This window comes from Myotis daubentonii, chromosome 2 (genome assembly GCF_963259705.1).
Source record: "Myotis daubentonii chromosome 2, mMyoDau2.1, whole genome shotgun sequence".
Classification (NCBI taxonomy): Eukaryota; Metazoa; Chordata; class Mammalia; order Chiroptera; family Vespertilionidae; genus Myotis; species Myotis daubentonii.
The window spans coordinates 127,623,480-127,647,715 of record NC_081841.1 but is presented as its reverse complement, the minus strand read 5'-3'; the positions used below and the strand labels follow the sequence as shown (position 1 = coordinate 127,647,715).

The 24,236-nt window shown below is 41.5% G+C and overlaps 1 protein-coding gene across 2 annotated transcripts in view; it reads right to left on the bottom strand.

Moving 5' to 3' along the window:
* Window positions 1-829: 829 nt before the first annotated feature.
* The window catches only part of COG6 (component of oligomeric golgi complex 6), a 119,588-nt gene continuing 96,181 nt past the window's right edge, over window positions 830-24,236 (bottom strand). Inside the window, exons 18-19 of one of the 2 annotated variants that reach the window (XM_059684506.1) lie at window positions 23,749-23,828; window positions 830-2,182 (exon numbers count right to left, since the gene is read on the bottom strand). In XM_059684506.1, the coding sequence (XP_059540489.1) occupies window positions 2,035-2,182; window positions 23,749-23,828 (228 nt within the window). In that variant the 3' untranslated portion in view covers window positions 830-2,034. The remainder of the gene's footprint in view (window positions 2,183-23,748; window positions 23,829-24,236) is intronic. The other variant, XM_059684507.1, reaches the window with a different exon arrangement.

The following is a 24,236-nucleotide window of genomic DNA, read 5'->3' as shown; positions in this document are numbered from 1 at the left end:
ATATATATATATATATATATATGTTTTTTAATGAAATTTGGAAAGTTTCCTGCCAATATTTCTTCAAATATTCTTTCGGCCCCTTTCTTCCTCTCTTTTCCTTTGGAGACTCCCATTGCTTGTATACTGCTGATGATATCCTACAGGTCCCAGAGGATCTGTTGTGTGTTTTTTTTCCATTACTTTTTCTTCCTGTTCCTCAGACAAGACAGTCTCAATTATCTACCTTCAAGTTTATTGATTCTTTTTCTTGCCTTCACAAATCTTCTGTTGAGCTCCTATAGTTAATTTTTAAAATTTCGGTTATATTTTCAACTTGAATCTTCACTTGTTCCGGTAAAGGCCCAGAGGAAAAAATACAACAAAGTTCAAACAGAGTTTTTTTGCCAGGGAAATACCTCACTCTCTGAAGGAAAGGCTGGCATTATCTAAGGTTATACTTATGCCACATCAGAGCAGTTCAAAATCCAAACTATGAGGTATATGGAAAATAAAAGTGTTACACTAATGGATTAACACTTTTAATCTCCTTTTTTGACTTAGATCTCAAGATCATATTAATACCACGTTCACCACATCAGCCTTCCATTAGTTATCTCAATTTGACCCTATACTGTACTTCCCTTTCTATTAGTATACTTTCTAAAAATACTTTAATAAAATGTATAAAAATACAGCAGATAACTGATCTAGAAATAGTTTAGTATTTTATTTGAGAAAACTAGGTAAAAGGTCAAAATATGCTTTTTTTCTTAGAAAACAAAGGAATTCACTAATGATAAGGCAGCAATCTTTTTCTTAGTAAAAATAAATTACATAAAATTAAAGCTCTTGATTTACATCATACTTTATTTTCTATGTTTTATATATTACACAAAGTTATTGAAGGAAAAAGTTTAAAAATATACAAAGGAGATCATATATAATCTTCTTGCTCCAAGAGAATCATTTAATATAAATAATTATAAATTTCAGAGAGATGAATAGGCTATGTCCTGCAAATACTAATTTGTTATGTATATTTTAATATAAGTGTTAATTTTATCTTACTACTTTTCAAAATATCTTAACGTAGTCAACTTTCCTATGCTTTGGTTTTCTAATTTATAATTTAAGACTTCTTTTGGTTGATTTACCAGAAATTAAGATATTTTGTTAATAAGAAGTATTCTCAAAATCTTACCAACAAAGCAAGGTCACATGAAACACTGAAATTTATTTTTTAAAAATACACAGTGATTTTCAATATTACTCATAGGTAAAGTTCTAAAGTGAGAATCCAAATCATTCTTGGTAAGGGGCCACCATGGAGATAGATATCAATTAATGTCAATTAGCAATTGCTACTCTGGCATTTTTCTTCTACTGTTAAGAGTAGGTCATTATTTCTTTGGTTTGAACATCAGACAAAATTTGTGCCTGGTTGAATTTATAGTTCACATTGTATAACAAATATCTATCTTTAAATACTAGAGTTACATGCAGCACAGAATGCTACACACCTAAACCCTATTCTAAGTGCTAAACTTCACGTTGAATTAAGCCCAAGGATACACAGAGTGGAATTCACACTGTTTAAATACTCACATAACTAATGAGAAAGCAAACAAATCTTTAGGTAAAGAGACATTTGTTAGGTCATATCCTCCTACTAACTCTTAAATCTAATTTTTTACATATAGTTAATTTAAAACTAATCTTGTAAAAAAAAAATCCCTCTAACTTCATCTACTACATACAATCATATTCCAGAATAGAGGGGACACTACAGAGCTGGAGAGGTAGCTAACAGCTAACAGAGCATCTCTACATAGAGAGTAGAAATGGAGCAACACTAATTCAGGTCAACATACTAGTATGTTACTTAATTCCACAATATTGTGACCAAAGAAAGTAATTATGGGGACTTACAATATTATGACACATAGAAAACTGTAACTATCAAATTTCAAAGTAAAGATTAACAGACTAAATACCAAGAAAACCTTCAGTGTTCTAGGGATGCAATAATTTTCTAACATTCAAATAATATAATCAGGAGAGAAGTGTCTGCACTTGCTCCGGCGATCGGTGTAGAATGCTCTCTGGATCTTTGTATTCATTGACTGGATTCATCACGGCAGTATACACTTCGCCATAGGCTCTGCAGACTAATTCAGTAGACTGTTTGATGATCTGCTCTCTATTGACAAACAAACAAAATATGAAAAGATAATTTAAAAATACTAAGAATTGTAAGAAAGCTTTACATTTGAATTAATGCATTTCATTTTCATAATTATGATATCGATAAAAAATCACTATACTGCTACAAGTTACCTATCTTGATTTTGGGATAAAAAATTGTTTTATATTTAGTATTTCTTTGTTAAATTTTTCCGATTAGTATGTAGGTTTCAGGAAGGCAGGGACTGTATTTTGTTCACTGCTATATATCTTTTGGGCTGGAACAGTGCCTGATATATAAACAAGAAACAGAAACTGTGACCCACCATCAATGTATTGATTTTGCAAACACAGCTGATAACACATTAAAGAAAGGCTTGTAATTATTCAAACTGATTAATACTTCAAATCTCAGAATAACTTACAATAATCTGCCTTTTTACTTACACTAACAGACCTTGTTTTATTGTGTTTTGCTTCATTGTGCTTCATAGATGTTGCATTTTTTTATAAAATGAAGGCAAAATCAACTCACTTTATTGTGATACTCTTTTCATTGCAGTAGTCTGGAACTGAACTCACAATATCTCTGAGGTTTGCCTGTAGCTCCTACACCAGTGATGGCGAACCTTTTGAGCTCGGTGTGTCAGCATTTTGAAAAACCCTAACTTAACTCTGGTGCCGTGTCACATATAGAAATTTTTTGATATTTGCAACCATAGTAAAACAAAGATGTGTATTTTTTATATTTATTTTATATATTTAAATGCCATTTAACAAAGAAAAATCAACCAAAAAAATGAGTTCACGTGTCACCTCTGACACGTGTGTCATAGGTTCGCCATCACTGTCCTACACCAATAACTGTATCTAGATTTCTCATCTCTCTGTTTATATTACCAGGCTAAAATAATCTGACACTTGCCTATAACAAATCACAGCATGTTCATAAATATGCATTTCTACATAAGCACATAAAAATAATAGAAATAGTTTTAAATAAACTAAAGCAAATATTTTGAAAAATATATCTGGCCAGGAAAAAATACTATTTGGCTCATTAAAATCTATATCAACTCTCTCCATGTTTTCATGGCATTTACTTCTTGTCATCCCCAGCTACTTCTATTTATGTAACATTTTATGAAAACTACTGACACTTTTTCTGATTTTTATAATAACTAAATTAAAATGTATTTTTCAAGCTTTACTCTGAAGCCTACTTTTTTTTGCTATGTTTCTTATTTCTGTCAATGGTAGAGCCATGTTCCATCACCTCAGTTCAGACTTCAATGAACTCTCGCCTGGAGTACACAAAAAACTCCTATCTGGTCTTTCCCCTTCTAGTATTTCCCACATTAAATTTATCATAAACATTTCTGTCAATTTTTCTAAAGTGTATCTTTTATCATGGCTCTCCTTACCCAGGGCCTTCCTTCACAGAGCTTTAACAGCTTCTTCTGGTTTCAGAGAAGTCAAAATTTCTTACCCTATCATTCAAAATCCTTAAAATACCTTCTATATCACTACTGTAATTCTGCAGTTCAAAGAAATTCCTGAATGTCCTCTCTGCCCTGTTCTTGCTAACTTCAATCCCTTTGCTCATATTCCTTCATTTGCCTGAAATCCCTACCTCTCAACCACCTTTAAATGTCCTTAATTCTCAGTAATAATATATTCTCTACAAAGTCTTCTCTGATCCCCAGAACTAGAAATAATTACTCTGTTTTTGGAATGTCCATAACCAAAAGAATACATTTGTAAGACACTTGGTGAGTTGAAGCAAACTGATATTTCCCACAAATTGGTAAAACTTCCAAAAGGAGAGTAGGAAAAATGAAAACACACTGAGAATTCTCTGAGCAGTGTGGAGTAATGCCACTAGTTATACTAACCTTTGTTGGAAGGAAAGATGGTGGAAACTGGTTTGGAAATTTGCTTAACTGGATGAGGCTTTAAAATATTTTTTAATCTATCAATTGGTGATCATTCCTCTAATTGATTGAGCTTAACAATGAGTGCATTAAGAAAATGCAAAATGTTTTCTCCAAAAATGAAATAGCTGAGAAACACTGTAAGCTGGTATTTTTTAAATGTGTGAAATATAAGATATATTTGATATCCATTCTGCAGCAAGTCAAAGAAGATATTTTAGATATAGCATTTAGTTCTTTACTTAAAGCAATTAGGACAAACTCTAGGGGATATATAAAGCATTTGTTACTTTCACTTCATACTCTAAAATCTATACTCAATCTAAATATACTGTATATTTAAACATATACATAAAAACACAAAGTAACAAGGCTATTCCTTCTCACCAGTCTATAATCAGAATAAGGTACAATAATGAATAAAAATACTATCATAAAAAATGTAGGTAACTGGTAAATGTAGAATAAATTATTGAATATTTTGAAGTGATAAATTTTAAATTTTACCTTCAAGTCCAAATGATGAAAAATTTTAAGTTTACTTATAACTCAGGGCACCTATCTATTTATAAATGAAACTGGATTACATAGAGATTAAAAATGGCAGCAAAGTAAGTGGAAGCTACACTGACAATCTCCCAGGACCAAAATGGAAATACAATTAAAATACAGAAAAACCACCCTGAAAAATCAACTGAAGACTAACTAGACAGAACCCTGATAACCAAGGACAGAAAGTGGAGATCGCATAGAGACTGTAGGAAATGTGGAGATGTGAAAGGGGTGGCTGGGCTAGACAGCAGCTGAGGTTCAGGAGAGATATCTCAGCTGTGGGGGCATCCCACTGAGAACTCTGGGGTCTAACCCCAAGCTGGGCTCCCTAGCCCAAAGCACATTAACATCTGGTTGTGAAAAGCAGCAGGGTTGCTTCCTGCCAGGGAGAGATGGCTGGAAATGCAGGCACCCTCTTAAAGGACCAACACACAAAATTTCATGTGCAGCCACTCACCTTGGACTCTGGCAGAGGGAGGGCAGAGTGGACTGAAGCTGTGTGAGGAGAGTACAGTGGGGCCTTGATTTACAAGTTTAATTCATTCTGTGACGGAGCTCGTAACTCAAATTACTCATATGTCCAATCAATTTTCACCATTACAATGAATTGAAATGCCATTAATCCGTTCCAGACACCCAAAAAACACTGCAATTGTTTTATTAAATGTTTTTAAATAAGAAAAATGTATTTAAAAATAACCAATACTATCTAATAATAGACAAACACGGTAATTAACCGTACCTCCGACACGCTTCCCATTGGCTAATCAGGGTGATAGTCAAATTAACTGCCAACCAAGATGGCGGCCGGCAGCCATGCAGCTGAAGCGAGCAGGAGGCTTGCTTGCTCCAGTGATGGAGGAAGCCAAGGTTCCCTGCCTGCCACTGCCGGCCTTTGAGCTGCACTCTAAGAAACAATGTTGCAATTATAGAAGCTAAACAACCCCAGAAACCTGCTTTCAGCCAGCCGGGCTTCAGAGCTGGAGCTGCAACAGTGTTTCAATTATAGAAGCCAAACAAACCCAGATACCTGCTTTCAGCAGCCGAGGTCTCAGAGCTGGAGCTGAGCCTCAGAGCTAAAGCTGGCTCTCAGTTCCAGTAACAGCCATAGAAGGTAAATAAATCCCAGAATAAAAAAAAAAAGAAAAAAAGGAGAGGTTGGGAGCTTCAGTCACTCGCCAGCCTGAAAACGGCCCTCAGCCCCTCACCCAGACTGGCCAGGCACCCCAGTGGGGACCCCCACCCTGAAGGGGGCATGACCAGCTGCAAACAGACATCATTCCCTCATCCAGGCTGGCCAGGCACCCAAGCGGGACCCCCACCCTGATCCAGGACACCCTTCAGGGCAAACCAGCCAGCCCCCACCAGTGCATCAGGCCTCTATCCTATATAGTAAAAGGGTAATATGCAAACTGACCATAACAGCAGAAAGACTGGGTATGACTGGTCACTATGACACACACTGACCACCAGGGGGCAGACACTCAATGCAGGAGCTGCCCTCTGGTGGTCAGGGCGCTCTCACATGGGAGGAGCTCTGCTCAGCCACAAGCCAGGCTGACGGCATAGTGGTGGTGGTGGGAGCCTCTCCTGCCTCCTTAGCAGCGCTAAGGATGTCCGACTGCAGTTTAGGCCTGCTCCCCGCTGGCAAGTGGACATCCCCCGAGGGCTGCTGGGCTGCCAGAGGGATGTCTGATTGCCATCTTAGGCCCAATCCCCTGGGGAGAGGGCCTAAGCCAGCAGGTGGTCATCCCCTCAGGGGTCCCAGGCTGCGAGAGGGCACAGGCCGGGCTGAGGGACCCCCCCTTCTCCCGGAGTGCACAAATTTTTGTGCACTGGGCCTCTAGTATTGTATAAAAACACAATACTGAACAATAGAATGTAGTGCAATAAACTTGTTTTATTAAGTTTAATCTACAGCATTTACCTTGGAGATCAAATGACTTAAAGATGCTGATGGAGTTGGAGGAGAAAGGCTGAACTGAATAACTGAATAACTGAATCTTATTTGCTGATTTCTGCCCTTTTCGCCACGCTTTCATCACTTTCATCTACAGGAGTTTTCGATAAAAACCTGTCCAATGAAATCTGTTTCATCCTCCCTTTCAGAATATTTCTGAAATGAGTTAGGCAAGTGTCATTAAATAGCTCCATCGCACGCCCAGTTGCAATTTTATCTGGGTGTTTCTTTTGAATAAAGTCTGAAAGTTTCACCCTAGCTGGCTTGGCTCAGTGGATAGAGCATCAGCCTGTGGACTGAAGGGTCCCAGGTTCGATTCTGGCCAAGGGCACATACCTGGGTTGTGGGCTCAATCCCCAGTGGGGGTGTGCAGGAGGCAGCCGATCAATGATTCTCTCTCATCATTGATGTTTCTATCTCTCTCTCCTTCTCCCTTCCTCTCTGAAAACAATAAAGAAATATTAAAAAAAAAAAGTCTGAAAGTTTCTCCCACATTCCCAACATCTCCTTTATCTCACTTATAGAGATAACCTCCTCCTCCTCCTCCGTGTCATCTATTTCCAGCCAAACCTCCGTGTGCTGCCGTGTCTGTAGCTCCTTTAGCTCCTGCGTTGTCAGTTCCTCAGAGTGTTCCTCGATGAGCTCGTTGATGTCACCTTCCTTTATACCCGTGCTCGCTGCCTCACCATGTCTGACAATGGAGTCTGAATGCTGGTCCTCTTTTAAAAATTTTCGAACCAGCCCCGACTGGCTTTAAACGGCTCGCCCGATGCCTCGTCCACTGAAGTGCCTGGGGCCTGTTGCAGCAAATCAGCATAAATAGCTCGTGCCTTCTCGTAGATTGTAGCCTTCGTCACGGTATCTTCTGCGAGCTGCTTCTCCGTTAACCACACCATTAGCAGCTTCTCCATATTTTCATGGATAGCTGTCCGCTGTTTAGAAATTATTTTAACGCCCTTGGCTGGAGTTGTAGCCTGTATCGACTCCTTCTGCTTCAGTGTGGTGCAGGTCGTGGAAGTGCTGCGCTCGTATTGCTTCACCAAGTCGATCACACGCACACCGTGGTCATGTTTTTCGATAATTTCTTTCTTTAATTCAATGCACATCATCCGCTTCTTCTCAGCACTGTCCTTCGCACTTACTTTCTTCAGATCCATGGTTGAAAAAACGATGTTTTGCAAAATAACTGCAAGCACAAATGCAAGCACAACACTGATGCTAACCGCTTAAAGTGAACGAGTGAGACACGTGATGCTGGGTTGATGTTATGGCGTTCACTGTGACGTTCGCTGCGCCAACTAGCGGTGGAGTATCTGAAGCTGGCTTGTAACCCAAATTTTAGCTCGCAACTCAAAGCAAAAAATCGGCCGAGAGACAGCTTGTATCTCGAAAAACTCATTAGTTGGGACACTCGTAAGTCAAGACCCCACTGTACAGGGTTCAGGGCTCTAGGGTTGGAGGTTGGAGGGCAGCCACCCTGGTTTCCTGTGTGGATTCATTCATTCATGCTGCTGCAGCAGACATGTTTCTCCCAGGGACCTATGCTATGAAGATGGTTTTGGCCTGGGGGAAAGGCAATGGCCATACCCTGTTGGAAGACCTCTAACCCCACCCTGTGGTTGATAGTTTAAGGTGAATCTATGCTGATAACAATCACACTGCCGGCAGAAGAGGATCTCTGGAGGCTTTGAGTCTTTGCCTGATCTCCTTCTAAGCTCCAGGCTAAAAAAAAGCAGTCCAGGTACACAACTTGGTCCTTTCCAAAGGCACCCAGCCCCAGCAGAGGGAGGCATAAGCTGTGGATTGCTGACAACCCCAAACAGGGTACTCAGGGCCAGTAAGAAATAGTGTCTGACATTGTCCTACACTAGAGATGGGAAGTCATAGCAGATCTACTTAATACATAGAAACAAATCCAAAGAGGCAGCCAAAATGGGGAGACAAAAAAACAAAAAAAACAAGCCCCAATGAAAGTACAAGAGAATTCTCTAGAAGAAGAGCAAAACAAAATGGAAATAAGAAATTAACCAATATTGAGTTCAGAATTATGATGGTAAAGATGCTCAACAGCATGAGAAAAGATATAGCAACTATTAAAAAAGAACAGTTGGAAATAAAGAATGAAAAGCATAATAAAGAAAGAATGAAACAGCATAATAAAGAACACATTGGAAGGAATACACAGCAGATTAGGGGAAGTCAAGATCAGATCAGTGAATTAGAAGACAGGGTAGAAGAAAAAAATCACTCAGAGAACTAAAAGGAAAAACAATTAAAAAACAAAGGACAGCTTAAGGGAGCTGTGAACCAATATGAAATGTAACAATGTTCGCATAATGGAAAAGCCAGAAGGAGAAGAGAAAGAGCAAGGGATAGAGAATGTATTTGAAGAAATAATGGCAGAAAACTTGCCTAACCTGGTGAAGGAAAAAGTCACACAAGTCCAGGAGGCATGGAGTTCCAAGCAAGAAGAACCCAAAAAGGCCCACGCCCAGACACATCATAATTAAAATGCCAAACATTAAAGACAAAGAGAGAATCTTAAAGGCAACAAAAAAAGCGTGCAACTTGTTACCTACAGAGGAGTTCCCATGAGGCTGTCAGCTGATTTCTCATCAGAAACTCTACAGGCCAGAAGGGAATGGCATGAAATACTCAAGGTAATGAATAGCAAGGATCTGAAACCAAGATTACTATATCCAGCAAGGCTATCATTCAAAATAGATGGTTAAATAAAGAGCTTCCAGACAAAGAAAGGGTAAAGGAGTTTACCACCACCAAACCAACACTACCAGAAATGCTAAAGGAACTGTTGTAATGAGAACAGAGAGAGAGAAACATAAGCATAAGGAATTAAAATGGCAATAAGTACCTATCAATAATAACCTTAAATGTAAACATATTAAATGCTCCAATCAAAAGACAAAGGGTGACTGAATGGATATAAAAACATAACCCAATTATATGCTGTCTACAAGAATCCCACCTCAGAACAAAAGACTCACACGCGATGAGAATGAAGGGGTGGAAAAAATTTTTCCAAGCAAATGTAAACAAAAAAAAGCTAGGATAGCAATATTCATATCTGACAAAATAGACTTCAAAAAGAAGGCCATCACACGAAACAACAAAGGTCACTACATATTTCTAAAGGGATCAATCTAACAAGAGGATATAACCCTGGTAAACATATATGCACCCAATATAGGAGCAACTAAATATATTAAAAAACTTATAGAGGACCTTCTGGGAGAGATCAACAGCAATACAGTCATAGTAGGGGACTTTAGCACCCCACTGACTTCACTGGATAGACCTTCCAGATAAAACTTAACAAGGAAACAGTGACTCTAAATGACACACTGGATCAAATGGATTTAATTACTATTTAAAAAACATTTCACCCCACTGCTGCAGATTATACAATGTGCACATGGGTCATCCTCAAAGATAGACCACATGTTAGAACACAAAACAAGTCTCTACAAGTTCAAGAAGACTGAAATCACATCAAGCATCTTCTCATACCAGAATGGAATGAAATTAAAAATCAACTACAGTAAAAACACTCAAAAACATTAAACTAGATTACAAATGTCTGTAAAGTAAAATGCAGCTAAAAAAACCCACTGTAGATCTGCAATTGGGAAAAACCAGAATAAAACAATACTGCTAAAGAACAAATAATTAAATAAAGGTAATACAAACAAGTATTAATATAATTTTAAATGTTGCTATTTGATGGTACGGGGCTTCTTCACTCTGCTCCTCAGTTTACAAAGCCACCAAGTACATTTTTAAATAATGTACTAAAATCTATATTCATTTAACTTTTTTAATAACAAAATTCACATTACCAATATTAAACAATGGGACAATAAAAGTAAACATAAGGCTAAAATATATCTTCAGTAAAAAAGACAAACATTTGATTTGAAGTTTTAAAAATCTGAGTTCTCAGATAAACCATATATGCTAAATACTCCTGCTAGTTAAAGATTTTATTTTTAATTTTTATGAACATTAAGGAGGAAAATATTCTATTAAGAGGTATTCCTTGAAAGAAGATATCTCATGCAAATAGATACAAAAAAGGCTGGAGTAGAAATAGTTAGATAAATAGATTTTAAAACAAAGGCTGTAATAAGAGACAAATAAGGGCATTTTATAATGATAAAAGGATCAATCCAACAAAAGGATATAACTCATGGAAACATCTATATACCTAACAGAGAGGAAAATAAGTATATAAATATATTGACAGAAATAAAGGGAAAGATCAACAACAATAGGTGACATTAATACAACAACAGTAGTAAGAGACTTTAACATCCCATTGACATCAATGAATAGATCATCCAGACAAAACAAAAAGGGAAACAGTGGCATCAGATGATACATTAGACCAGATGGCCTTAACTGATATTTTAAAATATTTCTCCCCAGTTAAGCAGAGTATATATTCTTTTTAAGAGCACATGGTATATTTCCTAGGAGAGACCACATATTTGGCCACAAATCAAGTCTCAATGAATTTAAAAAGACTGAAATCATATCAAGCATCTTTTCTGATCACAATGATATCAAACCAAAAATCAATTAGAAAAACAACAACTGAAAACCACACAAACATGTGTAGACTAAATAACATGTTAATAAAAAGTAAATGGGTTAACAAGATCATCAAAAAATACCTTGAGACAAATAAAAGTAAAAACACAATGACTCCAAATCTATTAGACACAGCCAAAGCAGTTCTAAGAGAAAAATTCATAGTAGGAGGCCTCGGTTTGAAGAAACAAGAAAATTCTCAAATAAAAAAATCTAACCTTATACCAAAAGGAACTAAGAAAAAAAGACAAAGAAAGCCCAGAATGAGTAGAAGTAAGACATAATACAGGTAAAAGTGGAATAAAACAAATTAGAGACCAAAATAAAATAAACCAAGATCTTGTTCTTTGAAAAGATAAATAAAATTGATAAACCTTTAGCCAGACTTATCAAGAAAAAAAAAGCCAAAATAAATAAAATCAGAAATGAAAGAGAAGTGATAACTGGCACAACAAAAATAGAGAGGATTAGATGGAAATACTATGAACAATCATATGTCAGCAAATTGGACAACCCCCCCAAAATGGAGAAATTCTTAGAGACATACAAATTTTCAAGGTTGTGTCTGGAAGAAACCAAAAATATGAACAGACAAATTACTACTAACAAAATCAAAACACTACATGAAAAAAATTCCCAACAAACAAAGTTCTGGAGTGAATGGCATCACAGGTTAATTTTACCATAAATTCAAAGAACTATCACCTATCCTTCTCAAACTATTATAAAAAATTCAAAATTACAGGCTAATATCCCTGATGAACATAGATGCAAAAATCCTCAACAAAATGTTAACAAACTGAATTGTGCAATACATTCAAAAGATAATATACCATAATTAGGTGGAATTTATTCCTAGGATGCAAGAATAGTACAATATCAACAAATTAACACAATATACCACATAAACAAAATAAAAGATAATAATCTAATGCTTATATCAACAGATGAAGAAAAGCATTTAATAAAATCTGGCATCCATTTATTATAAAACTCTTAGCAAAGTGGGAATAAAAAAAGAATACACCCTCTACATAATAAAGGCCATATATTACAAACCCACAGCCAACATCATATACAAAAATGAAAAGCTAAAAGCATTTTCCTTAAGATCAGAAATAAGACAAGATGTCCACTTTCACCAACCTTATTCAACACAGTTGAAAGTCTTAGCCACAGTAATCAGATAAGAAAAACAAGTTATAGGCATCCAATTTGGAAAGGAAGAAATAAAATTGTCATTATTTGCAGGTGACATGATACTATATATAAAGAACTCTAAAGACTCCACCACAAAACTATTAGAATGATAAATGAATTTGGATCATGATTAGTGATGTTGTATAAAATTAATATTCAGAAAACAGTTGCATTTTTATACACCAATAACAAACTATCAGAAAGAGAAATTAAGAAAACAATCCCATCTACAACTGCATAAAAATATACCTAGGAATAAATTTAAGCAAGGAGGTAAAAGACCTGCACCTGCAAAACTGTAAGACATTGAAGAAAGAAATTGAAGAAGATACAAATAAAGGAAAGGGTATACTGTGCTGATGGACAGGAAAAATTAGCATTGTTAAAATGTCCATACTGCTCAAAGTAATCTACAGATTCAACCCAATCAAAATATCAAATATCATTTTTCACAGAACTAGAGCAAATAATCCTAAAACTTATATGAAATCACAAAAGACCCCAAACAATCAAAGCAATCTTGAAAAAGAACAAAGTTGGAGGTATCATACTACCTGATATCAAGGTAGGCTATAGTAATCAAAGCAGCATGGTACTGGCATAAAAACAGATACAAAGATCAATGGAACAGGATAGAGAAGTCAGAAATAAGACCATACCTATATAGTCAATTAATCTTTGATAAAGGAGGCAGATCGTTTCTTCAATAAATGGTGTTGGAAAAAGTGCACAGACACATGCAAAAGTATAAACTGGATCACTTTCTTATACCATAGACAAGATAAAACTCAAAATGGATTAAAAACTTAATTGTAAGACCCGAAACCATAAAACTCCTAGAAGAAAACATAGGCAGTAAACTCTTTGACAGAACTCTTAGCAATATTTTTTTGGATATGTGTCCTTGGGCAAGAGAAACAAAAGAGAAAGAAAAAAACAAACGGTACTACATTAAACTAAAGAGTTTTTATACAGTGAAGGAAATCAACAAAACCTAAAGAACACCTACTCAATGGAAGAAGATACTCGCCAATGATACATCTGACAAGGGGTTAATATCCAAAATATATAAGCAACTCATACAACAGGGCAAAGGACCTTAATAGACATTTTTCCAAAGAAGGTATACAGGTGGCCAAAAGACATGAAAAGATGATCAACATCACTAATCATGAAAGAAATGCAAATTAAAACCACAATGAGATATCTCCTCATACTTGGGAGAATGGCCATCGTCAATAAATCAACAAACGAATGTTGGCAAGAATGTGGAGAAAAGGGAACCCTCGTGCACTGTTGGTAGGACTGTAAATTGATGCAGGCATGATAAAAAATAGTATGGAGGTTCATTGAAATTTTAAAAGTTGAACTACCATATGACCCAGCAATTCCACTTCTGGGTATTTATCCGAAGAAACCCAAAACACTAATTCAAAAGACATTTGCACCCCTATATTCTTTGCAGCATTATTCACAATAGCCAAGATATGGACGCAACCTAAGTGTCCATTGATAGATGACTGAATACAGACTAAGTGGCAAATAAATACAATGGAATATCAGCCATAAAGAAGAATGAAATATTGCCATGTGTGCAACAATATAGTAAAAAAAAAACCCCAAACATCATATGATTTCACTTTGCTGGAAGCCGGTCCATCCTTGCTGCTTGACACAGTTGCTGCAGGGAAGAAACATCTGCATATGTCTCAAGGGACCTGGCGTATATGGCATACTGTTCTTAATATGTTTGCTCCCCTTCTTAGCGCTATGTGTTCTAACCAGAGTCACCTCTCCGAGAAAGGTTGTTTCCCCAGGTGGGGATTTTTCCCTGGAGTTAGGGATTAAAAGGACTAAAGAAGGGAATAAATCAGTAAAACCCCTTAACTAAGTGCCAGGCAGGTAGTTAATCAACTTAACTACAAACAATCATGCTTTAGCTACATAATCTTTACTTAAGATAATCTCCTTCAGTTACTTCCTTGTAGCTTAACAGAACAGTAGAGTAGTGACCTTGGAATGGAGATAACAAATGCCCTAACCTTTGGAATAGAATGGATAGGATTAAAATCAAATGGTATAAATACAGATGTAACAGGAGAATAAAGGGAGAACCTGGCTAGAGAACCTGGCTGGAGAACCTGGCTATGCTGATCATCTGAACGCTGCCTCATTTAATTCATTCTTCGCCGACTCTGTCCACACCTTTGGGAACCCCTGGACCTGCTGGGGCTGGACCCCAACACACTTATATGTGGAATCTAAAAAACAAGTGAACAAACAAAACAAACAAACTCATAGATACAGGGAACAAACTGATGGTCACCTGATGGAAGGAGAGGTGTAGAAATGGGTGAAAAATGTGAAAGGGATTAAGGACAAATTGCCAGCTATAAAAATAATCATGGAAAGGTAAAGTACAACATATAGGTAATAGTGTCAAAAGTACTCTAACTATGTATGATGTCAGATGGGTACTAGACTTACAGGAAATATAATTTCATAAGGTACATAAATGTGTAATCACTATGTTGTTCATTAAAACTAATATAGTACTGTATACCAACTGTAATTGAATAAATTTTAAAAAAGAGATATCCCTGAGCATAAGGCTATGTACTTTTAAAATGTTGATATCTGATATATTGCCAAATTGCAGTCTAAAATGATTGTACTTCATTATACTGTCATCAACAGAGTACGCAAATGTCTATTTCCCCAGACCCTGTCCATTAACATAAAATAAGAAACATTTTATTGTCGGTAATCAGAAAGGCTAGCTTAATTGGCTTTTTCTGGATAATTACTATCATCTCATATATTTATTTGACATTTACTTTTCTTCTATGAATTGTCCAAACATACACTACCTGTTTTGCTACTGTGTTTGTAGTGGTTGGTGGGATCTTGTTCTGCACTAAGGATAACTGTCTGTTATGTAACTTGCAAATATTTTTCTACATGATTGTATTTTAACTTAGTTTATATTGTCTTTTTCCATAAAAAGGTTTAAAATTTTATGTAGACAAATTTGTACATTTTTTTCCTTTATGGGCTACATGCCATTCTTTAAAACACATTAAAATCTCCACTCAATCATCCTATATAATAAAAGCCTAATATGCAAATCGACCGAATGGTGGAAAAACCTGTGAAACAACCGGTTGCTATGATGTGCACTGACCACCAGGGGGCAGACACTCAACACAGGAGCTGCCCCCAGCCCACAGGCCTCAGGCCTGCCAAGGCAGGTGCCAGCAGGACCTCCCACTCCCTTTCCTCCCCCCCCCCCCCCCCCGCTGATTGCCCCACCGGTCACCCAGCAGATCAGCCCTGATCGCTGGCCAGGCCTAGGGACTCTACCCATGCACAAATTTTGTGCATCGCGCCTCTAGTTATACTATAAAAAGAATAATGGTATCTTTTATATTTAGTGATGCTTCAAACCACTCAACATTCACATACTACATATTGAAATATGGCTAAATTTATAATAATTACCTGTATTTTGCTTAAAAATTAAATAATTTAAGAAAGACACAATTTGAGCCATAGCAAAGCAGAGTTACTTTTATAATCTCTAATGTCCTCAGAATTCTGGCTATGTACAAAGTATGACATACTTTAGAATAATAAATACAAATTACAAATATTAAAAGCATTTACTCTAACCACACCTAATATGGGACTTTGCTATGTCTGAGAGAAAAATGGAACATCACATTTTCAGCCAATTCTAATCAATATTAAATTCTTCTGCATATTGAGCCAAAATCTGTCTCCTTACTTTATTTACTGCTATAGGCCTACTCTCTAGAACAGGGGTGGGCAAACTTTTTGACTCTAGGGCCACAACGGGTTCTTAAACTGGACTGGAGGGCCGGAACAAAAGCATGGACGGAGTGTTTGTGTGAACTAATATAAATTCAAAGTAAACATCATTACATAAAAGGGTACAGTCTTTTTTTTTTTTTTTTAGTTTTATTCATTTCAAACGGGCCGGATCCGGCCCGCAGGCCGTAGTTTGCCCCTGGCTGCTCTAGAACAACATAAAACAGGTGCACCACCTCTGCACCACTACATCCTTTTAGATATTTGAAGTATTTTCAAGTTCAACAGTTCTTTCCTTAGTGTACTTTTTAATAAAAATATTTGTTCACATGTCTAAATGACCCATCCTATATAATAAAAGGCTAATATGCAAATAGACCGAACAGTGGAACAACCGGTCGGTATGATGCCCACTGACCACCAGGGGGCAGATGCTCAATGCAGCAGCTGCCCCCTGGTGGTCAGTGTGCTCCCACAGGGGGAGCGCCACTCAGCCAGAAGCCCTGAGCCGGCCTCATGGCTGGCGAGCACAGCAACGGTGCTCTCCTGCCTCCACGGCAGTACGACATCCCCCAAGGGCTCCCAGACTGCAAGAGGGTGCAGGCCAGGCTGAGGGACACCCCCCTCTGCCACGAGAGCATGAATTTCATACACCGGGCCTCTAGTTATATTATAATCTTTATGAAGACAGTGCAACTGTCTTTTAAGTCTTAATCATGAGTGCCTGTTACACAGAAAGCACTTAATACACAGCTGGTTGAATGGAAATAAAAAAATAAAAAGAAGAAAAAGGACAGCTGTGGCCTAATTTCCTACTTGTGGACACTTATGATTTCTTAACATTTCTCTTTTCTTTTTTTTTTAATCTAATTTCTTTTTATATGTATACTAGAGGCCCAGTTGTTGGACATCCCTCTCACAGTCCAGGACCCCTCACTCCTTACCACCTGCCTGCTCGCTGCTCCTTACTGCAGGCTCGCTGCTCCTTAGTGATGCCGCAGAGGTAGGAAAGGCTCCCACCACCACTGCTGCGCATGCCAGCCATGAGCCTGGCTTCTGGCTAAGTGGCACTCCCCCTGTGGGAGCGCACTGACCACCAGGGGGCAGCTCCTACATTAAGCGTCTGCCCCCTGGTGGTCAGTGCACATCATAGCGACCGGTCGTTCTGCCGGTCATTCCACCGTTTGGTCAATTTGCAAATTAGACTTTTATTATATAGGATCAGTGGTTCTCAACCTTCCTAATGCCACGACCCTTTAATACAGTTCCTCATGTTGTGGTGACCCCCAACCATAAAATTATTTTTGTTGCTACTTCATAACTGTAATTTTGCTGTTATGAATCGTAATGTAAATATCTGATATGCAGGATGTATTTTCATTGTTACAAATTGAACATAATTAAAGCATAGTGATTAATCACAAAAACAATATGTAATTATATGTTTTCCGATGGTCTTAGGCGACCCCTGTGAAAGGGTCGTTCAACCCCCAAAGGGGTCGCGACCCACAGGTTGAGAACCGCTGATATAGGATAGATGTTCTCCAATCCTTCCACTTCCAGGGAGGGTTGCTGAAAGTGATAAGGAAGGCAGCAGGGTGAACTTTTCTTTTTCTTTCGGGAGACAATTTTTCTTCTGATAAGGGGCTTCAAAGGACAGCAACCTACTTATGCTACCTTCTGTCTCCAGAGACACAATTTCTGATTGGCATCTGGCAGGACAAAGCAGTTGCAGGTACAGGACTGGGAGCACCTTTCTGCATTCAGCTCCCTGGAGAGTCTCTTCTGGCCAAGGAAAGCTTTGTTCTAACCATTTCTCCCGGAGCCAGGGCTGATGGGTGGTCTGGGGCAGGAGGGAAGAATGGAGGTGGGGCAGGGCAAGGCAGGGCAGGAAGAAGTATGGTGTAGAAGACTAGGAGGTACGGGAGGGAGAGGGTGAAATCTGTGTGTGTCTGGGGGGGGGGGGGGGCGGGGAGCTGGTGCAGGAGAGTTGGGGTCAGCATAGGAAGGTTTGGAGGTATTGGGGGAATAAGAGGGACCAACAGATGCCAGAATAGGGGAAGGGTCTACAGAATCAGGTAGGGGTCCAAGAGGGTGAGTATAGACCAGTCCCCTCCCCAGACCCTGACATCCCAGGTGGCTAGTGGGAGGGGTCCATAGTGAGGCGCTGAGCCCCCTACACTTTGTGTCTGAGGCTCCAGAACATGTGAACAACACGCCTCTGCCCCTGCCACCCCCCCCCCCCCCCCAAGTGCTGCCATTTGGAACACATTTGCAGACACATGGATTGTTTTTAAGTTAATGGTTTTTAATTCACTGTTTCCCATTTGTCATTTTTTATTGAAAAGGTGGATTCTGCTGGTGTGTGTTCCTTTGCGGGGGCGGCAGGGGTGTTCTCCACGGGCAGAGATCCGATGAGAGACAGAGACTAAAGCCCCAGAGAGATATAGGGAATGAGTAAACAGGATCAGAGAGCAAGGAACAGGGAGAGAGACACACAGAGCGAGACAGCCAGGCACGGAGAACCGGAGAACCGAGGAAGGCTAAGGGAGGGGCTCAGCCCTAAGGGCAGAGCAAGTGTGCTGAGAAATCCTGCTTCTGGAAGGCTGATACCTCCTCCTCCAACTAAGGCCCCTGGGGCTGAGCTTGCTCTCCTCTGTGCTCTGGTTCTGATCAGCGTAGACATGGCTGAACTGGACTCAGGGAAAGGGCTGGAAGGATGTGGTGGACAATGGACTGAGTATGCAGGACCACGATCGCCAAGGGCTAGGGATCTGAGATCAGAGAGAGGAGGACCTGGAGGCGTTCCCTCCCAGGTCCCCCACACCTTCTGTTTTTGAGCGAAACCTGAATCCCAAATTCTGTGCTGCGGCTCTGGAGAGTGGTGGCCCTGGCCTGCTGTGCCGCCTAGGCTAGGGTGAGTGCCCTAACCTCTCTGAGCCCTGGCAATGCCACCTACAGGAGAGGAGCGTGGGTGGCTGGGGTTTGAAATGACGCAGGGGCCGAGTAGACAGAGCTCAGTCTAGGACACCTCGGTTTGGCAGTTACATCCGAAATCCCAGGAATTTTCGGCCTTGGCTGCTGCTCACGTTTATGTAGGACTTTCGCAGTTGGGAGAGCTGGGTGTTAGCGCTTCTTTCCTTTGCAGCTGAGAACCAGTTTATCCTCCCCCTCCGCCCGCCCCGTGAACCCTCCTCTCCTCTCCTCAACGGTGCCTGGAGAACCTTCCCAGCGGCCATTGTAGACACACGACCAAGGACACACAAAGATATACCCAAGCAAGCATGTGGTGGCTGTGTAGACAGTTGGGCAAACACAGACACACGACACAGGGTGCTGTGAACAGGAATGGAGCTTCCCAGCCCCGGCAAGAGGACTCATTAGGTGGAGCAGCGGCTCTACAGGCACGTTCACCCCGGGCGCAGCTTCCAGGTCCAGAGTTGGCGAACTGAAAGCCCGGGATAATTAGAGCTAATTTCATGTGTGCACACAGCTGCCCCTCCCCTGGCCTGCCCCCTGCGATCCCGCCCGAGCAAAGGGGCTTTGCTGGCACAGCTGGGACTGAATGCCTGGGAGAAGGGTGTGCAGGTGGAGAGCCCCTGGGACCCAGGGGTTGGGGGTGAGCCCTCTGCCTCCAGAACGCCCCCCCACCCCCCACCTCCCGCCCCACTCGATTACACACTCCAGCATGCACTGCAGCCCTGGGATGACAGGTCGAAAACGGGTTAGGAATTGCACCAGAACTTGGTCTGACCTCCCCTTGGCCTTGTGCTGAGCGGGCCCTGGCAGCATGGGCCCCAGCATTTGGGTCCTTAGGTTTCTATATCTTGCCTCCTGAGCATTTCTGTCTCTGCAAAGATTCAAGACAGGGCTCTCCTTGTATCCTGCCATGGGGAGTGCCTGTCTGGAGCTGAGGCCACAGGATCAGGAAGGGACAGAGTCTGGTGCTTGGCTTTTGGTGATCAGTTTGTCTGCCTGGATGCACCACAGGACCCGAAACAAGTGACTTTTCTGAGCTTTCATTTGCACGTCCATACCGTGCATGCCTCCTCTGAGAAGTGGAGTCCAAGGGGAAGGAGAGAGGTGTGAATTCCTCACGTGAATGAGGCTTTATACATTGAACTGCTAGCCTGAATCAGTGATCTAATTTTGTGATTTCAGGAGCCTCTGGCAGGTTGGGTTTGATTGGTGGCGGGGTAGGGTTTTATATAGTGGGGCCTTGACTTACGAGTATCCCAACTAACGAGTTTTTTAAGATACCAGCTGTCTATCGGCCGATTTTTTGCATTGAGTTGACAGAGTAATTTGAGTTAAGAGCTCCTTAACGAGCTCGGTCTCGGAACAAATTAAACTTGTAAGTCAAGGCCCCACTGTATTTCTGAACAGGCACGGTGCACGGGTGGGGACCGGCCGGGAGCCAATCGGGGCTGGACTAGTGGGGGGGAGGGGGAGCGGGGGACTAGCTGGCTGGCCCTGCCCACAATTGGGATGTTGTGGGCCAATCGGGGACAGGGCCGGCTGGGGAGGGGCCATGGGCAGTTGGCTGGCCAGCCTCACCCCCGATCAGGGTGTTGGGGCCAATTGGGGGCAAGGCAGGCGGGAGTGGGGGTGGCAATTGGGGCCAGATCAGGCCAGTTGGCTGCCGCAGTGCACGTCATAGCCACCAGATGTTCCGACGTTCGGTCACTGGGCTTTTATATAGGGCTTTTATATATATACTAGAGGCCCGGTGCACAAAAATTTGTGCACTCGGGGGGGGGGCTCCCTCAGCCCTGCCTGCACCCTCTTGCAGTCTGGGACCCCTCAGGGGATGTCCACCTGCTGGCTTAGGCCCGCTCCCCAGGGGATCCAGCCTAAGCTGGCAGTCAGACATCCCTCTGGCAGCCTGGGAGCCCTTGGGGGATGTCCACTTGCTAGGGGGGAGCAGGTCTAAGCTGCAGTCGGACACCCTTAGCGCTGCTGAGGAGGCGGGAGAGGCTCCCACCACCACCGCTGTACTGGCACCTGTCAGCCTGGCTTGTGGCTGAGCAGAGTTCCCCCTGTGGGAGCGCACTGACCACCAGGGGGCAGCTCCTGCATTGAGCGTCTGCCCCCTGGTGGTCAGTGTGTGTCATAGCGACCAGTCATTCCCAGTCGTTCTGCTGTTAGGGTCAATTTGCATAGTACCCTTTTATTATATAGGATAGAGGCCTGGTGCATGGGTGGGGGCCGGCTGGTTTGCCCTGAAAGGTGTCCCAGATCAGGGTGGGGGTCCCAGTGGAGTGCCTGGCCAGCCTGGGTCAGGGGCTGATGGCTATCTGGAGGATGGCCAAGCCCCCCAGCAGGGACCTTCACCCCATGGGGGTGTGGCCAGCCTGGGTGAGGGGCTGAGGGCTGTTTTCAGGCTGGCCACACCCCCTTCAGGGTGGAGATCCCTACTGGGGTGCCTGGCCAGCCTGGGTGAGGGGCCAAGGGCTGTTTTCAGGCTGGCCATGCCCCCCGGCGACCCAAGCTCCCAGTCTCTCCTTTTCTTCTTTTCTTTTTTTTTTCTGGGATTTATTTATCTTCTATAATTGAAACTTTGTAGCCTTAAGTGGAGCCCAGGGCCAGCCAGGGCAGGTGGGAAGCTTGGCTTCCTCCATCGCCGGGGGCAACCTAAGCCTCCTGCTCACTCCAGCTCCGTGGCTGCCGCCATCTTAGTTGGGTTAATTTGCATACTCGCTCCTGATTGGATGGTGAGCGTGGCTTGAGCATAGCAGAGGGATGGTTAAATTGCATGTTTCTCTTTTATTATATAGGATAGACTAGAGGCCTGGGGCATGAACTTCATGCATGGGCGGGGGGTTCCCCTAGCTCAGCCTGCACCCTTTCCAATCCGGGACCCCTCAAGGACAAAGAAATGTGAACAAATTTTCAAAAGATAACATGAAGACTGGCTCAAGCCCAGGGGAAGAACTTCAATCTGAGCGCTGCAGAACAGAGATGCAGACAAGAAAGAGGCCAAAGGCTTATAGAACCCTTCTAAGAATCAGGTCTTTTTTTACAAAATATATTTTTATTGATTTCAGAGAGAAGGGAGAGGAAGAGAAATATAAACATCAATGATAAGAGAGAATCATTGATCAGCTACCTCCTGCATGCCCCCTACTGTGGACCAAGCCCACAACCGGGGCATGTGCCCTTGACTGGACTTGAAATCAGGAGCCTTCAGTCTGCAGGCCAACACCCTATCCACTGCGTCAAACCACTTAGGGCTTAATATTTTTCATAAAATTAAGAAACTCAGACAATATAATCTCTTACTTTCTTCTATCTATCTATATATAAAAAGCCAGTAACTGGAATGCCGTAAGAACCAGAACCGGTCGCTATGACACCCACTGTGGCCAGCGAACTGGCCTGATCAGGGGATGGGGGAGACCGGCCAACCTCCCGCAGCCCCTCCCCCTGGCAGGCCCTGCCCCCAGTGGGCCCCCACCACCCAGATTGGCCCACAGCATCTCCCCCTCAACTGGCCCTGCCTCTGATCGCCGCCCCCCAACCCCACTAGGGGTTGGGGCTGGCCAGCCAACCTCTTGCAGCCCTTCCCCTTGGCCAGCCCCACCCAAGATAGGCCCCCACCACCTTGATCAAGGGCAGGGCCGGCCAGCCAACCACTCGTGGCCCCTCCCCCCAGCCAGCTCCGCCCCCAATCGGCCCCCCATACTCTTCAGGGGCAGGGCTGTCCAGCCAACCACCCAGAGCCCCTCCCCCAGGCCACTGGCCCCCAATCGACCCCCCCACCCCATTCAAGGGTGGGGCCAGCCGGCCCACCACCCACAGCCCCCCCCCAAGGCTGGCCCCACCCCTGATCAGCCCATGGCCCTTCCCCCCAGCCAGCTCCACCCCTGATTGCCCCTCCCCACACCAATCAAGGGTGTGGCTGGCTGGCCAACCTCCAGCTGTCTCTCCTCCCAACAGGCCCGGCCCTGATCTGCCAATTGGGGCTGGGCTGGCTGGACCCCACCCATGCACGAGTTCGTGCACTGGGCCTCTAGTAATAACATAATGTTTTAATGTTTACAATTCTTTGTCCTGAACACATTCCTGATAAATATATAATACTGAACAATTTTATAATATATCTACACAAACTGTATAGGTCAAAAACAGTCTATAAAGTAGCTTATCTGCATGACACAATGAATATTCCATGACATATTCCATGTCACTCTGACATGTTTGTTAATATATGGGAATTTGGTATTATGGTTACATAGCTCCAATTATATTCATGTTGATTTAAAAAATAACTCACTAAATAGAGATTTTGGAGTTTTATGCATGCAAGAAATAAGTACAAACAGGGTAAGGTCTGCTCTCTTAGAGGTGTTGAGGCATAAAAAATGATTGAGAACTATAGATCTTCAATAGTAACTTTCCTCTTAATGAAAATAATTTTGTTTCAAAGAAATGTGCTTAATATTTAAAAATACGTGAATCTTTACCAACTAATTGGAACCAAGATATACTTACTTCACTGTGGCACTTAGAAGGAAGTTCAACTGTGGCATTAACAGGTTGTCTGGAGCTGATAGGTAACGATCAAACTGAACCTAAATGAAACAGAGAAATGTAAAATAAAGTATGTATATTTCCTAACAGACAACTCAAAATATATTACCGTATCTTTTAAGGGTTGAATATTAAGCAAAATTCCATATTCCAAATAACAAGTTCTCTGTGATCAAAATGAGTTGCTTCCTTAAATATTCTAACTAAACTCCCTAAAAATGTCAACTTTTTAAAGTAGTCAATAACCAGCAATGCCTACTTTTAAAATTCTGAACCTTAGCCATTAATTTTCATCTCCCTCACCAAGCTTTTGAGCAGTAATATTAGCAAGAAGTAAAGTCATCGGATTTCAAATCTACCTTACTTTCTTAAATCCATTGTATTTGTTATTTATTCACTCAACTAATATTTATCAAACATCTACCATTAGAAACATTATATTAGGTAAT